The following is a 19,403-nucleotide window of genomic DNA, read 5'->3' as shown; positions in this document are numbered from 1 at the left end:
TTAACCAGGGAATAAAAGATTGGAGCAAGTGAAAAAAAATAAAACCAATGCAAAGAAACTCTAGCAGATGAAATATTACCGGATGTACATTTTTGATTTAAGAAAATGTTAATTCTGAAACTGGATGACAAGTACAGAAGAATTACTTTTTGTTCAATTTATTATTCACTGTAATTAGTTTAGGTGTGTAATAATGATCGAACTTAGAAATATAGATGAAGGAATTGTTTTTTCTGTTGTTGTACAGTTCACTAGGGTGGCTGTATGTTATGAATGTTGCTAGTGCATGTTGTTTATTTAATTAAATGTGCCTTTTTTAAATTTCTGTGAGATCACTGTTTTTAAAGTTTTAACACAAATAATAATTTGTTGCATTCTGATGTGTTGTGAAATACATTATGTGTTCCAGTAAACACATGAAGGAGAAGAGTGTAGAATTATGTTTGTATCATAAGTATTATTGGAATATGATACTTATTACAGATATTATTATTGGAATATGATACTTATTACAAATATTATTATTGGAATATGATACTTATTACAGATATTATTATTGGAATATGATATTTATTACAGATATTGCCATCACGAGAAATGCTACTGAATTCTGAGGAAAGTTATAAGAAAATGTCTATCAAGGAGTTGAGAAGTTTGGCACCAAATGTAAGTTTTATTGTAACCTTTCTATGTGACTAGCAAGTGTTAAGAACTTTTAAATTAGCTTTAAACAAAATGATGAACTCGGAAAAAGAGGTGTCCAGGTGAAATACTTTCAGAGATGTAGCTGTAAACAGTTAGTTACTACAAATGTTTTTTTAAAATAATTCATCTGTTGATTTCAAGCTCAGTGTAAGGCTGAAGTCACTCAACACTTGTGAGAAAAAAAGTATTCAACGGAAAAGAAAGGTAACAAGTACTTAAGTAACATGTGTCTTCATAAATGTTGCCCTGTATACTTACATTGATTTTTTTGCTGATTTTAGGCTTAGCAGCTTCATTGGTAACAAGTTTTACTTTAGAACATGCATTTTATTTCAACTCTGAAAAGCACTGGTTTAGTACATGTATTGTGTGATTCAGTTTATTGTATTTCAAACAAAACCTACTGGATGAAATAGTTTGAAACTTGAACTGAACTTTCAAGAGGTTATGTGGCTTTTCCAGATAAATTATGTTATTTTTATATATGATATTTTTATGAATTTGCAGTTTTGAAATTTCGAGAAGACCCTATTGTGATATTGTTTTTTTAAGAAACAATTAGAAATACTTACCTTTATTGTTGCCTTTACTTATCTATTATTTATTATTTTTACATTATTGTAAAACTTTCAAAGAAAGGTTTTTTATGAAACTAAATACTTTATTCAAAAAATTATTACTTACAGTTTTACTGTGTTTGTCGTCTTTGGTGTGTAATAAAAATAACTTTGTTCTTATAAAAAATTAAAAAAATAGCTTACTTTTTGATAGTTCTTATTGAAGCTTTCATTTAATTTATTTAATAAGAATTAAAGTATCCTATAGCCATTTATATACATCTTTTTATATTTCTTTTTTGTAAGTTCCTGTACCCATTCCAGCAGTTATTAAGGCCTAATGTTAACACAGCCTTACATAACAGTCTTGTTGATGAAGTGAAACAGGGTCATTCCATGTCAAATCATCCAGGGGGGTGCTGATGACCCCCACAGAATGCCTTGAAAAAATTCACATGTGCTCATTTACCCATATAATGACAAATTACCAAACATTAGATCAATATCTCTAATAGTTTCTGATTTACAACCCTGTAAAATTTAGTTAATTTTTTTTTATTTTTGGCAAAATCTACATTATTATTCAAATGACCTTATGTAACCACCTAAATACAGTATGTAAATCTACAATCACTTTATATGCTTAAACTGTATGCAAAATCTTACCTCTTCACTATTGAATAAAAAAAATCAGAGTGAATAAACTTGAAATCAGTGATGTCAAGAAAACCCACTTGTAGAGAAAAATATATATGTAAAAATGGCTCGTTTGGGTTGAGATTTTTGTTTTTCACATAGAGGAGTGACCAATGTTTCAACCTTCTTCGGTCTTTGTGAACCTGACGAAAAATTACCAAAGATTAGATTAATATTTCTAATAGCCCTATAAAATTTACTTACTTTTGTTGTATTTTTGGTGAATTCATTTTCAGGCAAACTATACAGATAATTCTGTATTTCATTTTCCTTTTAACCATACTTGTTGTTTCTTGTGCAACTATACATGTAATTTTATGGTTCATTTTGCTTCTAATAGTATTTGTTGATGAATGTGCAACTATATGGACAATTATATAGATCGTTTTGCATCTAACAAGATATATGTAAATTTGTCTTTTTCTTAAGGATTGTAAGTTTAGTTTTTAGAATTTTCTTAAGGATATGGTTTTTAATTTGATGTATTTTTAACTACAACATAGTGGCTCACAGAATAGCTCTGAGTTTTTTTTCAAATACAAGCTTGTAGCTTATAACTATATCCATTGACCAATTTGAGATCTTGTTACAGCTTTGGCTATTGAGACTTCCTTCTTATTTCAAATTTTTCTAATTGAAAAAGGAATACTAAACATACTGTGAAATAGAATTATCTTTAGGTATGTATTAACTGCTGTATTATGTTCAGTATTAGATGCTTTAATTCTTTCTCTAAACCTCAAATTGCATTGAAGGAGTCATTATACATTTTCTGAGAACATAAAACTTAGATCCATCTTATTTCAAATTTCTTCAGAAAACATACAGTTTCATGGAACAATGCATGACTTTCATTATTTGAGTATCCTTAAAAGCATTTGTTTATATGCTTCATGCAATGTAAAGGCTTCCAAACTTGCATGCTATAAAATAGATAAAATATGTAGTTAGATTTATATAATGAGTATTCAGAATTTTTATTATGTTGGTTATACAAATCTGTTCTTTACCCTCTGTCATAAAATAGCTGTACTTATTGCTAGTATTACTCTGATATTTGTCTGTCTGTTTCAGTTACTGAGTTTCAACTGTTATTGTTTGTATAATACAAATTGAAAAAATGTTTGTCAGTTCATGTTTGTTAACTCATTGCTCAAAATAAAGTCAGGTATGGTATCTTTTGGTAATCTGTACATTATAAGAGTGACAGTCAGATCCCACTATCATATTAGTGGGGTACGAGAATTGTTGACTAGTTACCTTAACTTTAATCCATCACTTCCAAATTAGGGACACTAGCACAGATAGACCCTTAACATTGGATTCATATTTGAAACAAACCAAATCATATTTTATAAACTGTAAAAATGAACAGTTTTGGCCAGCTTTTGACTTTTCAAAATTGATGTTTGATTACAATGAGAATAAATTACTTTTATATTTTGTTGATAAGAAAGTGAAAAGTTACAGAAATGTAAAAGTGTTGAATTTTAAAACCTGTATAATAGAAAAAGAGTAAAAAATTACTTAATATTAACTTTTTATCAAAGAAAGCTTCCTTTTAATATTAACTTTTTATCAAAGAAAGCTTCCTTTTAATATTAACTTTTTATCAAAGAAAGCTTCCTTTTAATATTAACTTTTTATCAAAGAAAGCTTCCTTTTAATATTAACTTTTTATCAAAGAAAACTTCCTTTTAATATTAACTTTTTATCAAAGAAAACTACCTTTAAATATTAACTTTTTATCAAAGAAAGCTTCCTTTTAATATTAACTTTTTATCAAAGAAAGCTTCCTTGTAATATTAACTTTTTATCAAAGAAAGCTTCCTTTTAATATTAACTTTTTATCAAAGAAATCTTCCTTTTAATATTAACTTTTTTTAAAGAAAACTACCTTTTAATATTAACTTTTATCAAAGAAATCTTCCTTTTAATATTAACTTTTTATCAAAGAAATCTTCCTTTTAATATTAACTTTTTATCAAAGAAAACTTCCTTTTAATATTAACTTTTTATCAAAGAAAACTACCTTTTAATATTAACTTTTTATCAAAGAAATCTTCCTTTTAATATTAACTTTTTATCAAAGAAAACTTCCTTTTAATATTAACTTTTTATCAAAGAAAACTACCTTTTAATATTAACTTTTTATCAAAGAAAGCTTCCTTTTAATATTAAATTTTTATCAAAGAAAACTTCCTTTTAATATTAACTTTTTATCAAAGAAAGCTTCCTTTTAATATTAACTTTTTATGAAAGAAAGCTTCCTTGTAATATTAACTTTTTATCAAAGAAAGCTTCCTTTTAATATTAACTTTTTATCAAAGAAAACTTCCTTTTAATATTAACTTTTTATCAAAGAAAACTTCCTTTTAATATTAACTTTTTATCAAAGAAAGCTTCCTTTTAATATTAACTTTTTATCAAAGAAAACTTCCTTTTAATATTAACTTTTTATCAAAGAAAACTTCCTTTTAATATTAACTTTTTATCAAAGAAATCTTCCTTTTAATATTAACTTTTTATCAAAGAAATCTTCCTTTTAATATTAACTTTTTATCAAATAAATCTTCCTTTTAATATTAACTTTTTATCAAAGAAAACTTCCTTTTAATATTAACTTTTTATCAAAGAAAACTACCTTTTAATATTAACTTTTTATCAAAGAAATCTTCCTTTTAATATTAACTTTTTATCAAAGAAAACTTCCTTTTAATATTAACTTTTTATCAAAGAAAACTACCTTTAATATTAACTTTTATCAAAGAAAGCTTCCTTTTAATATTAAATTTTTATCAAAGAAAACTTCCTTTTATTATTAACTTTTTATCAAAGAAAGCTTCCTTTTAATATTAACTTTTTATGAAAGAAAGCTTCCTTGTAATATTAACTTTTTATCAAAGAAAGCTTCCTTTTAATATTAACTTTTTATCAAAGAAAACTTCCTTTTAATATTAACTTTTTATCAAAGAAAACTTCCTTTAATATTAACTTTATCAAAGAAAACTTCCTTTAATATTAACCTTTATCAAAGAAAACTTCCTTTAATATTAACTTTTATCAAAAAAAACTTCCTTTTAATATTAACTTTTTATCAAAAAAACTTCCTTTTAATATTAACTTTTTATCAAAGAAATCTTCCTTTTAATATTAACTTTTATCAAAGAAAACTTCCTTTAATATTAACTTTTATCAAAGAAAACTACCTTTAATATTAACTTTTTATCAAAGAAATCTTCCTTTTAATATTAACTTTTTATCAAAGAAAACTTCCTTTTAATATTAACTTTTTATCAAAGAAAACTTCCTTTTAATATTAACTTTTTATCAAAGAAAACTTCCTTTTAATATTAACTTTTTATCAAAGAAAACTTCCTTTTAATATTAACTTTTTATCAAAGAAAACTACCTTTAATATTAACTTTTTATCAAAGAAAGCTTCCTTTTAATATTAAATTTTTATCAAAGAAAGCTTCCTTTTAATATTAACTTTTTATCAAAGAAAGCTTCCTTTTAATATTAAATTTTTATCAAAGAAAGCTTCCTTTTAATATTAAATTTTTATCAAAGAAATCTTCCTTTTAATATTAACTTTTTATCAAAGAAAACTTCCTTTTAATATTAACTTTTTATCAAAGAAAACTTCCTTTTAATATTAACTTTTTATCAAAGAAAACTTCCTTTTAATATTAACTTTTTATCAAAGAAAACTTCCTTTTAATATTAACTTTTTATCAAAAAAAACTACCTTTTAATATTAACTTTTTATGAAAGAAAGCTTCCTTTTAATATTAAATTTTTATCAAAGAAAACTTCCTTTTAATATTAACTTTTTATCAAAGAAAGCTTCCTTTTAATATTAAATTTTTATCAAAGAAAACTTCCTTTTAATATTAACTTTTTATCAAAGAAAACTTCCTTTTAATATTAACTTTTTATCAAAGAAAACTTCCTTTTAATATTAACTTTTTATCAAAGAAATCTTCCTTTTAATATTAACTTTTTATCAAAGAAAACTTCCTTTTAATATTAACTTTTTATCAAAGAAATCTTTCTTTTAATATTAACTTTTTATCGAAGAAATCTTCCTTTTAATATTAACTTTTTATCAAAGAAATCTTCCTTTTAATATTAACTTTTTATCAAAGAAAACTTCCTTTTAATATTAACTTTTTATCAAAGAAAACTTCCTTTTAATATTAACTTTTTATCAAAGAAAACTACCTTTTAATATTAACTTTTTATCAAAGAAAGCTTCCTTTTAATATTAACTTTTTATCAAAGAAAGCTTCCTTTTAATATTAAATTTTTATCAAAGAAAACTTCCTTTTAATATTAACTTTTTATCAAAGAAAACTTCCTTTTAATATTAACTTTTTATCAAAGAAATCTTCCTTTTAATATTAACTTTTTATCAAAGAAATCTTCCTTTTAATATTAACTTTTTATCAAAGGAAACTTCCTTTAATATTAACTTTTTATCAAAGAAAACTACCTTTTAATATTAACTTTTTATCAAAGAAATCTTCCTTTTAATATTAACTTTTTATCAAAGAAAACTTCCTTTTAATATTAACTTTTTATCAAAGAAAACTTCCTTTTAATATTAACTTTTTATCAAAGAAAACTTCCTTTTAATATTAACTTTTTATCAAAGAAAACTACCTTTTAATATTAACTTTTTATCAAAGAAAACTTCCTTTTAATATTAACTTTTTATCAAAGAAATCTTCCTTTTAATATTAACTTTTTATCAAAGAAATCTTCCTTTTAATATTAACTTTTTATCAAAGAAAACTTCCTTTAATATTAACTTTTTATCAAAGAAAACTACCTTTTAATATTAACTTTTTATCAAAGAAAGCTTCCTTTTAATATTAACTTTTTATCAAAGAAAGCTTCCTTTTAATATTAAATTTTTATCAAAGAAAACTTCCTTTTAATATTAACTTTTTATCAAAGAAAACTTCCTTTTAATATTAACTTTTTATCAAAGAAAACTTCCTTTTAATATTAACTTTTTATCAAAGAAAGCTTCCTTTTAATATTAACTTTTACCAAAGAAATCTTCCTTAATATTAACTTTTATCAAAGAAAACTTCCTTTAATATTAACTTTTATCAAATAAATCTTCCTTTAATATTAACTTTTATCAAAGAAAACTACCTTTTAATATTAACTTTTATCAAAAAAACTTCCTTTAATATTAACTTTTATCAAAGAAAGCTTCCTTTTAATATTAACTTTTATCAAAGAAAACTTCCTTTTAATATTAACTTTTTTTAAAGAAAACTACCTTTTAATATTAACTTTTTATCAAAGAAAGCTTCCTTTTAATATTAACTTTTTATCAAAGAAATCTTCCTTTTAATATTAACTTTTTATCAAAGAAATCTTCCTTTTAATATTAACTTTTTATCAAAGAAAACTTCCTTTTAATATTAACTTTTTATCAAAGAAAACTTCCTTTTAATATTAACTTTTTATCAAAGAAAACTACCTTTTAATATTAACTTTTTATCAAAGAAAGCTTCCTTTTAATATTAAATTTTTATCAAAGAAAACTTCCTTTTAATATTAACTTTTTATCAAAGAAATCTTCCTTTTAATATTAACTTTTTATCAAAGAAAACTTCCTTTTAATATTAACTTTTTATCAAAGAAAACTACCTTTTAATATTAACTTTTTATCAAAGAAAGCTTCCTTTTAATATTAACTTTTTATCAAAGAAAACTTCCTTTTAATATTAACTTTTTTTTAAAGAAAACTACCTTTTAATATTAACTTTTTATCAAAGAAAGCTTCCTTTTAATATTAACTTTTTATCAAAGAAATCTTCCTTTTAATATTAACTTTTTATCAAAGAAATCTTCCTTTTAATATTAACTTTTTATCAAAGAAAACTTCCTTTTAATATTAACTTTTTATCAAAGAAAACTTCCTTTTAATATTAACTTTTTATCAAAGAAAACTACCTTTTAATATTAACTTTTTATCAAAGAAAGCTTCCTTTTAATATTAAATTTTTATCAAAGAAAACTTCCTTTTAATATTAACTTTTTATCAAAGAAAGCTTCCTTTTAATATTAACTTTTTATCAAAGAAAGCTTCCTTGTAATATTAACTTTTTATCAAAGAAAACTACCTTTTAATATTAACTTTTTATCAAAGAAAACTACCTTTTAATATTAAATTTTTATCAAAGAAAACTTCCTTTTAATATTAACTTTTTATCAAAGAAAGCTTCCTTTTAATATTAACTTTTTATGAAAGAAAGCTTCCTTGTAATATTAACTTTTTATCAAAGAAAGCTTCCTTTTAATATTAACTTTTTATCAAAGAAAACTTCCTTTTAATATTAACTTTTTATCAAAGAAAGCTTCCTTTTAATATTAACTTTTTATCAAAGAAAACTTCCTTTTAATATTAACTTTTTATCAAAGAAAACTTCCTTTTAATATTAACTTTTTATCAAAAAAACTTCCTTTTAATATTAACTTTTTATCAAAGAAAACTTCCTTTTAATATTAACTTTTTATCAAAGAAAACTTCCTTTTAATATTAACTTTTTATCAAAGAAAGCTTCCTTTTAATATTAACTTTTTATCAAAGAAAACTTCCTTTTAATATTAACTTTTTATCAAAGAAATCTTCCTTTTAATATTAACTTTTTATCAAAGAAAACTACCTTTTAATATTAACTTTTTTTAAAGAAAACTTCCTTTTAATATTAACTTTTTATCAAAGAAATCTTCCTTTTAATATTAACTTTTTATCAAAGAAAACTTCGTTTTAATATTAACTTTTTATCAAAGAAAACTACCTTTTAATATTAACTTTTATCAAAGAAAACTACCTTTTAATATTAACTTTTATCAAAGAAATCTTCCTTCTGTGATCAAAACTAAAAAATAAGCATGATAATGATTACAACTAAGTAAGTAAAAAGTTCCTATATTCTTATTTTAAAATATTAAAATGCATTGTTTCATCATATGGTGCTAAACATAAAGAGATGTCAAAAGTAACTCAGAGGAAAGGAAAAAGTGGTATCTGAGTGTTAATTCTTCAGATTTTTTTTAACAAGAAATATAGCAGTAGCCTTTGAAAAGGTAAGTATGCTGAGACTGGTCAGCTACCTATCAGTTACCTCTTTCTTTCTTTGTGAGCCTGATGATAACTGAAGAAAGTGAAAACGTTGTTTGCTCCTCTATGTAGTGCTTTCTCTACCTATACCAACCATTTTTTACATATATAATTTTTCTCTACAACTGGGTTTTCTCGTCATCACAGATTAAGCAAGTTTCAAAAGCATTCTTTCTGACTTTTAAAGTAAGAATAAATCACAAATGAAATAAATTGGTAGATTAGCTACATAGCATATAAAACAAACATTTTGAACTATTAGGATGTTCAGTGAGTTTGTAAATAAACTGATGAATTTAAATAAGTGTCAGTATTATGAATTTTTTTATTAGGAACTGGTATATTTAAATTTACGATAGTCTTGTGAGGTGTTTACCTTGAAACTGTTACACTTGAACATGTGGTAGAATGTTTTGGGTCGTTTACCTAGGAACTGATAGAGTTCAATGTGTGTAACAGTCTTGTGTCTTTTTCCTGCTTTGCAAAGATCATTTTATGCAATTATGCTGTATATTGGGTTCTTGCCAGTATGAATAGTGGTTTTTCATACTGATGTTAATTTTTGTAAAATTTTCATATTTTGCGAGGAGATTTCAAGTGTGTGTTATTAATTATATAATTTTACTAAATTAATTATTTACAAAGCAGACTTATTTGTGTCTTTCATGTTTCATTCTTTTTAATTTTACCCTCAGACACTATGTTAAGTCAGTTGTGTAAAAATTGAATATACGAAATGAAACCTTGGCAGGGGTTTAGTTTAGAGAGAGTGGAGTCTGAGGAATTCTCTCCCCATCAGGGGTGTTCAGGAATGTTGTAGTTCCTCTTCATTCCCACTCATGGAAGATTATTTTATTGAGTGAGAACACAGAGCAAGACATAGGTGGCAGAAAGGAAGTGGTCAAGTCCAGAGCCCGCCAGCAGAAAAGAAGCAAGCCACAGACTAACCCCATAATAATGAGTGGAATGTCCTGTGATTAGGGCCACGAATTGGCTGGGTTCTACAAATCCAAGTGCCTCAGAATTTGTTGTGGGGGGAAACAGAAATGCCCTGAGGAAACCCACTTTCACAGGACAGGTGCCAAATCTTCTACTTGTCCTGTGCCCATTGCTGAAAAATAAAAAACCAACAAAAATATATATAAACATAAACATGAATATAAGTTTCTGTTATTGAATTTCAAAATCTATCTGAAAAATGGAAAGACACAAACATAATATATGATTTAAAACAGCAGAATATAAATGTAAAACAAGTAGACCTCCCTCCTCCATAAAAAGTACATCATTCACAGCTTTCTCAATTATCACTTGTCATATTTTGTACATGAATTTGAGGCTGTTAAAATGTGCTAAATATTATTCAGATTAGAAAATACATTAATTATCCATTATTCTGAACTGCCTAAACACCCAATCAGAATTTCAAACTTACTCTAACAAGTGGTTGGACCAAATAAGTAAAGCATCAGATATACACATAGTGTTGTTTTACTAAGTTTCTTTTTAATGTATCATAAAATTTAATTAAACGTGTACAGTGTGTTCTTTTATCCAATAGTTCAAGTGGTTGGACCTCCTACAGGCTTGGTTTTCTCCATCTGGAATCCATGTTGAGATGCAAGTGGCTGTTGTATATCCACAGTACTTTGAACACCTTTTTTATCTTGTAGCCACAAAGACTGATGAGTAAGTCCATGTTTCGACTTATAATAGCAACTTCAGTTCTTATTTATAAAAACTAAACTTAAGGATTGAATGATATGAATAAATAAATATTTCAAAACGTAAAGCTTCTGTGTAGGACAGCAGTAAGTTTATTAACTTACATCACTAAAACCTAGGGTTCAGTTTCCAAAATATATAACCTGATGTGGTTTTCTCTAAAACAAACAAAATGTCAAATTTTAATGGCATTAAAGAGAACTATTGCCTTTTCTTTGTTCCTGACTGTATGTGTAAAGCAAATTTTGCTATTAAAAGGTGTAAGAATCACAAATAATTGTTCTGATGTGTGTGTAAATGTAGAACTTAAATAAGAAAAAAAACAAAATCTTATGTTTTACTCATTTCCTATATGGTACATTACTTCTTATATAAATAGCTTTTTTAATTCAGTGCTGCCCTCTATATGTAAACCTTTTTGCATGCCACAAGCTTTGAGATCTCACATATGCTGTGATAAATGAGTTTCAACTCTTCTTGCATGTAAGTCATCATGTGACAACCCTTCACCAATAGGAGTGCAACACACCCTCCTCACATGTGACACTCTCTATTCAATTCTACATAAAACGTCATTTCATGTTTTTCAGTGCAAATATCAAAACATTTTTTTGTTTGTGCTCTATACTCACGCTTTTTGTTGTTTTAAATTTCCTATGAAGTGGATGTATTTTCTGTTGTTCTTTATCCTTCAATTTATGAGTATTGTTAATCACATTTTTTTTGGTTTTCACTAAAACTTATGTTTCTACTTTGAAAATGTTATCAATTACGTCCAGCACAATAACCCAAGCTTCAACTGGTGGTACTCAACTGATGAATTGTCCACTTAATGTATTGGAAGACTGATTGTTATATGAGTTAATTTATATCAGGCCTTGAGTTTGAGGGCCCATACATTTCAAATATAGTCCAACGACTTTGGACAGACAAGCTCTTATACTGTTATAGTTTTTGATATTAATGTTATTATTTATAGTTACTTACTTTCAATAACGTATGTATAATTAGATTTGTACCTACTTTTTGTAAGAGTAAGAGTTTGTTTTTTTAATTAACATATAATGATATCTTTCATACTACAATATTAAATTAAGCTTAACTTGCATCTTTGTAAAGGCTTACCTGTTATTCATCTTATTGGGGCACATCCTTTTTATTCTCACCCACATTATTGTCATCTGTGTGAGTGAGATTCAGACATCAGGTGGTTCAGATCCATATCCAAACAATGATCTTTCCTTTTTGGATGTGCTTCTCTCTTTTTTGCCCATGTATGAATCTCTTCTTTCCACACTGGGCAAAAGAAATACTTGGTACAAAAGTGATGCAGTTATCTATGTATGATTCCCTACTACAATTTTCCCCTGTTTAGGGTGTGCTTTGGATGCTTCCTTCTTTCCCTCATGTTGGTCCCTTCATCTATTTAATGCAGGATTCCATCTGTTTATGTAACTGAATATACTGTATCTAATCACTAGTTATAATTTTCCTATACTGAAAATGTATTTCTGATAGGTACTTTCCTTCTCTCATACTTCCCACATTTCCTCTCCTTTGAAAACTGGTGCTTATGTTTTCTGCAAAACACTAAGTGATAGTTCAGTTGAATCAATAGAGTGGGTCGCATGCATCACAAGGATATGTTTCACTCCTCTTGGTAGAGAGTTGTTGCATGATGGTTTAATTGTGAGACAAAATTGAACTATATCGATCGTAGAGGCTCAAAGCTTGTGGTATGCAAGAACAATTTTGCATCTAGAGGGCAGCACTGAGAGAATGACTGTCTATGTGAGAGGAGGTAAGTACCTATCAGAAATACATTTTCAGTGTAGGGAAATTATAACTTTCAGATTGTTATAAATTGACAGAGGTAGTTTATTAGTGCAAAAAAAACAAACAAGACTTTATGTTAAAAATATGAAATAATGTATGACAGTATTCACCTACAACAAAAGTTACCTGAAACCCTGCAAGAAATGATATAGCCCTCAAAGATGTAAGTGGTGCATTATTAGACACAACTCACTAATCAGAGATCATCTACTACCATGAAATATCTAGGAATATTCTTGTGATAGTATAGTAGAACACATTTAAACATGCCTAATTAACCAGGACTTATCTAGTACAACCATCTAGGAGTCATCTTATGTTCTGATAGGAGTACACATTTAAACATGCTTAATTAACCAGGACTTATCTGGTACCAATAAATACCTTGGTGTCTGCTTCTGACATGTTTCATTTGAAATTCTTACTTTTACATGGTGGGAACTTGGTGTTGATAACTGATTTTTTCCATTAATTTTCTCAGTAAAATATCATTGTTGATGATGGAGAGACTTTCTGTTATTGTAAACAATATTCACAAGATGTTTACTTAACTACATACAGTTTCAGTTACTTAATATGGATATTAGAAATACATACAGTTTCAGTTACTTAATATGGATATTAGAAATACATACAGTTTCAGTTACTTAATATGGATATTAGAAATACATACAGTTTCAGTTACTTAATATGGATATTAGAAATCCACTAGGTGCGATCATTTTGGCTAACCTTGTAACCACCACATAACCTTGAAGATATACATGCTTTGACTTTTAATATAGTAAATGTATTTTTGCAAATGCTACCAAGTGTTTAGTAAATATTTCTTCATCATCTATTTTTGTAAATTTATGTGAAATTACAGATCAAAACATTTTCTTTTGACCTTGAATAGTCTGAGTGCAAAGTTATATTTGTGTTAAGCTGAAAAATTCTTTTTTCAATTTACAGTTTTCAGATTTCATTTGCCTAACCTCTAGAATCTCCAAAATCTTTTCTTTGTATTTTATCCCTTATTTTTTTGATCGTAATACTGTATTATAGGCTTAGTTTTCTCTAATGTAATACTGTATTATGTGCTTGGTTTTTTCTAATGTAATACTGTATTATGTGCTTGATTTTCTCTAATGTAATACTGTATTATGTGCTTGATTTTCTCTAATGTAATACTGCATTATGGGCTTGGTTTTCTCTAATGTAATACTGTATTATGGGCTTGGTTTTCTCTGATGTAATACTGTATGTGGGCTTGTTTATTTGTTTTTTTTTTACTGTAACACTATTGGTTTAGTTTTTTGTACTATAATTATATGGGTTTGGTTTCTCTGCTATAATACTACATGGGTTTGGTTCTCTCACATTTGACAATGTATATGGACCTGGTTTTCTCTACTATAAATGTATATGGGTTTGGTTTTCTCTACTGTAAGTGTTTATGGGTTTGGTTTTCTCTACTTTTAACACTGTATAGGGGCTTAGTTTTCTCTATTCTAACACTGTATGGTTTGGTTTTCTCTACTGTAACAGTATATATGGACTTGGTTTTCTCTACTGTAACATGGTTTATGGACTTGGTTTTCTCTGCTATAAGTGTATATGGGTTTGGTTTTCTCTACTCTTAACACCGTATAAGGACTTGGTTTTCTCTATTCTAATACACTATATGGGTTTGGTTTTCTTTACTGTAAGTGTATATGGGTTTAGTTTTCTCCACTGTAACATGGTATATGGACTTGGTCCACCATAAACAAGAATAGGAAGGAATCACAATCATCATGTTTTAAATTTTAATTACCTTTTTCAACATAACTATAAAACTATATATGAAAACAAGATATTTAACATTTAAATGTGGGCCTTGTACTTTTTGTCCTCAAATTCTCAATGAAAGTTAACCCTAGTTTTTGTATGATTATTGTACTTAATTGTGTTTATTTCAAATATTTAGTTTATAACCTGAAATATTAACACTCAACAAAAAACTGTATTAATATAATTATAATTTAACTGGTTCTCTAACTGAGCTATTTATGCATTAAAATTATTTCATTACTTGGTTGAGGTAAGCTCAAATAGCATACAATGAAATTGATACAAAATAAACAAAAATGATTGTAAGAATGAGCTAACCATATTATCTTTTCTTCTGTTAGTCATATTTTATCTAATTACAAATGTTACAGAAAATTATTCACTTTTCCAAAGACAGCATATGACAGGTAGGGGAGTGTTTTATGAATTTAATTTTATGACATATAACTCATTAAAGCAAGAAAAACAGTCGCTCTACACTTTTGTTTTAGCTTGGGGAGACCTAACTTATAAGTGTTGAAGTCCTCCAAAGAACATAGGGTTGGAAAGAATTCCTAAAATAAGCAATTTCAATTAAATAAATATTACATGATATATAAAAGTGTAAATTGAGAATTGATTTCAATACTTCCTTTCAAAATTCAGAAATTAAAACGTGTAATATTGAGATTTGTTATAATAATCTATATTTTGATATATTTTAAATAAACTATATATATAATAAAGAAGTTCATGTTATAAATGTAACTCTGTAACAAAGATTGTGATGTGCACACTTACCTACCAACATCTAGAGAGTTAATAAGGAATTGTTTCAGTTTGTAAACAATTAACATGAAAGATTGTGATGTGCACACTTACCTTCCAACATATAGAGAGTTAATAAGGAATTGTTTCTGTTTGTGAATAATTAACATGAAAGATTGTGATGTGCACACTTACCTACCATCATCTAGAGAGTTAATAAGGAATTGTTTCTGTTTTTGAATAATTAACATGAAAGATTGTGATGTGCACACTTACCTACCAACATCTAGAGAGTTAATAAGGAATTGTTTCTGTTTGTGAATAATTAACATGAAAGATTCTGATGCACACACTTACCTTCCAACATATAGAGAGTTAATAAGGAATTGTTTCTGTGTGTGAATAATTAACAGGGGTAATCACTGAATATAAACATCTACAGGGTGTTTGTGTGTGGGGGAGCAGGTATGTCACCTATATTTTTATTCATTCTGTGGATATATATTATGTTGCTTTAGACTTTGCCCCTCCATGGAAATATACAGGGTGTTTGGAAAGTCACTGTGCAGTTTTGTCTGTTAATAAATATATAAGTGCACAGTGACTTTCCGAACACCCTGTATATCTGTCGATGCCCAAGAGTACACAGTTTCATGAATAAAGTATACTTTCAATCTGTGATTACAAATATTAGAAACTTGTTTTATATGACATTTCCTGAAATGTTTTCTTAATATGGTTTCAGCTTTCAAATAGTGAACATGGATAATCACTGAATATAAAATTTTCTGAGATGTTTTCTGATTAAGGTATAGTTTTATTAATGCAGATGTTACTACATCACTACATATAGCATCCTTAAGCATATTTTATTTTCAGGAAACGTATTATTCTCTTAATATGAAGTTTGCTAATTATCAATATATGGATGGAATATTTTCTGAGATGTCATTTTTAATAAAGTATAATTTTTTTTAGGGACATAAATAACTACTTGATGTGGAGGTTTCAATTACATTACTTAGAACATCTACCTGTACGGTTTCAGTACCTATTAACTAAATTTAGACAATCCCTTGAAGGTATGTATTTATATTTCAAAAGAATGAGCTGTGTTTATTAGAAACATTTTATTTTCTTTTAAAATAAGGTAATTATAAAAGAAATGCTCAAGTTAAAACCACTTGTAGTGGAAATAAAGTCTATAGAAACATGGTAAGAATGCTATGTTTTATTGAGATAAGCTAGAATGCGTCACAGAGTGTTTCTGTAAGTGACAAAGCATTTAATCATTCTCAGTCACTGTATCAAGGACATTACTAATTAAAGCTACTGCAAGCATCTTCTAGTTTGTTAACTGATCCTGGAAATAGAATTCTCAAGGTCTTAATTTAGATATCAAAATTTGTTTGTGTATTCTGATAAACATCCAAGAACCTTCCTGAAAAACCCACATCCAAACCTCTGCCTGTGAAATGCTTGGGAATCTTGCATATGAATGCTTTGGGTTCCTGCATTAAATGAGCATCACAGAGGTAGTTTTAGTCTGCATCCCAGAAGATGATATATAACAGCTAATGAGATCTCTGTTTCGGTATGGAGTCAGTATTCATTAAAAAATAACTAAATTTGAGTAAAACCGTTCAGTCTTTGTAGAGTACAGTTAACAAAGAGTTACACGTATGGAACACTAATACACACTTAAAACCGTTCAGTCTTTGTAGAGTACAGTTAACAAAGAGTTACACGTATGGAACACTAATACACACTATTTTAAACCACCAATCTTATATTTTTGAAAGAGATTATAAAAGAGAAATAGGAATTGTTATTTATTGAGAAGGTGATTTAGATAAACAGTGTAATATGAATTGAGAAAATGATTTAGATAAATGGTGTAATATGGTTATAGAAACAATTTAGATAAACAGTATAACATGACTTATAAAAATGAGTTAGAAAAAACAGTGTGTACAATGTCCAGATTTTCCTGAATAAACTTTGAGGGTCTCACCATTCCTCTGTTTAACTTTTGTTCCTTCTAACTTAAGTAGTTATTAAGATAAAATAATTTAAATATGGGTTTTATTTATAACAATTTTCAATATTTTATATTTGACTTTATAATTAAGTCATTTTTAATTAACTTGATTTTATAATTCTCATATTGAATTTTACACGGTAATTCTAAAATGTAAAGGAAAAATATATTATACTATGTCAACCTCATTACATCTGCTACATCCAGTTTCATCAAGGTCTTTAGTCTAATACATTTATCACAGGTCTGGGTTTACTGTTTCTAATACAGCCCCTCTTTTTTATTTTTATTTTCTTGGCTGTTTAAGTAGTAACTATACACACACACGCACATCATCAGTTTTCACAAACAACAGCTGTTAAGGTTTGGAGTTACATTATACGAAACACACATTCTGGTTGTTATTTTCATCATTACTGTATAGTTTTTAATATAAATAACATTCTGTGTATAATAAATATTTACTATAAATCTCTTCACAACAAAAGCTAAAAGAAGTTCAGATGAACCTAGATACTGTGAATGTTTCTTCGAGTGAATTTAAATTGTTTAGTTTGAATTTTTGTTTTGTGGGAATGTCATTTTATATGACTAACTGATGACATGTTCAGAATGTGAATGTTATACTAAGATATATTTTCCTGTCTGTGATTCTCATGGCATAAAGTTTTCTAAATGAAAAGTAAGTTCTGTGAGTGAGATGCATCAGTTATAGGGTATTTGTTATGTCAAAACTGATAATTCTGCGTGTTTAAAAACAGCAGTAATCAGTATAGCTATAGTAATATTTGTGGTAATTATTTGGTAAACAGGCATCAGATGCCTCAAGTCCACTTGGGGTTCTTCATAATGTTTCACATTAGAGTGGAATGAACTTGGTTTTCACATTCTAAGAATACAGTTTTGAAATCTTTAGAATACATATATGTGACCATTATGTGGTACTTCCAAGTTTGAGTAGGCATCATTTGTTCTAATAGTTAGGCTGATTTTTGATTACTGTGTGTCTTTGGAAATGAAATGAGTAACACTCTGATAAATCACTAACACTTTACAAAGAAACTGATTGATGATCCAGTTAAAGTCAAGTTTCTTTTTAATGTAAACTGTGCAGAAAGAAAGGCCAGACAAACAATTTACCGTTAAAGCATCTGTTAAACAATTTACTCACTAATATGCATACCAATCATATAGCATTCTCTCAGCTTGTTAATAGATGTGTGATATCTCTGGACAGGCAGGAAGCCATGTGAAATCTGTGAACTAATCTACTGTTTATGTGAGTCATGCAAACATGTAATGCTTACTTTGTGCATGTACCTAACCTCTGCTTCAAGATGTAATTATTTTTGTTTGGATGATTTCTCTAGTCAGTTTCACAATTAGAATGTTAAAGTTAATGCTTTGTTTTTTACAGTTTTTAGGTGTTAGAAGTAATATTTCCTTACATGTACCCATGTGATACAATTTTTGTGTGTGAAATCTGCAAACAACATTCTAATGACTAAATTGAAACATTCTGAATCTGGTTGAGAGTCTGTGCAAACTTCAGTCCAAGGGTTTACTTACTTTCTAGCATGGTTTGATCATAGAAGCTATTTACTGTTTCATGTATTTGCCTTTACAACTTTCGTGCCAAGATTCTTCCCTGAAGATGGTTTTCTATTGAACTATTTACCTCAACACCCAGCAATTCTTTCTGTGTTCAGATTAAAACCAATAATCTGTACCAAATAGGTAACCTTGGTTTTACTCAGAAGGAACATGTTACCACATGACTTGTCATTCTCACACAACAGACAAAGACTGTAACCTATAGATGTTATCCATTTGGCCAACAAAGGGCTTTGCTGTTAATGACCAGTTTATACACAGTGTGTGAAGTTTCAGCAACATTGCTGTTGGCAGAGTAAACATTATCTGTTGGAGATCAACAAAGGCAACTAGAATGAAATAATTTTAGTCATTTTTTGGATCATATGTTTATAACAAAACTACATAAAAGCAGGATAAACAAAATATTTCAGAAAGTACTAACTTAATAGTAAATAAATAAATAGTTATATGTTACTGTCATATCTCAGTAACACTAACTTCATCAGGAAAGAAAAAAGTAAAACATTGAGACTTC

The 19,403-nt window shown here is 27.1% G+C and overlaps 1 protein-coding gene across 1 annotated transcript in view; it reads left to right on the top strand.

The window, feature by feature from the left end:
- Positions 1–19,403, top strand: part of LOC143229976 (endothelin-converting enzyme 1-like) — an 87,983-nt gene that overhangs the window by 18,235 nt on the left and 50,345 nt on the right. The window contains exons 5-7 of the mRNA XM_076462887.1: positions 580–666; positions 10,670–10,797; positions 16,210–16,313. Of these exons, the coding sequence (XP_076319002.1) occupies positions 580–666; positions 10,670–10,797; positions 16,210–16,313 (319 nt within the window). The remainder of the gene's footprint in view (positions 1–579; positions 667–10,669; positions 10,798–16,209; positions 16,314–19,403) is intronic.

This window comes from Tachypleus tridentatus, chromosome 10 (assembly GCF_004210375.1).
Source record: "Tachypleus tridentatus isolate NWPU-2018 chromosome 10, ASM421037v1, whole genome shotgun sequence".
NCBI lineage: Eukaryota > Metazoa > Arthropoda > Merostomata > Xiphosura > Limulidae > Tachypleus > Tachypleus tridentatus.
The sequence above is the reverse complement of the archived record's forward strand: the minus strand, read 5'-3'. Positions and strand labels throughout refer to the sequence as shown.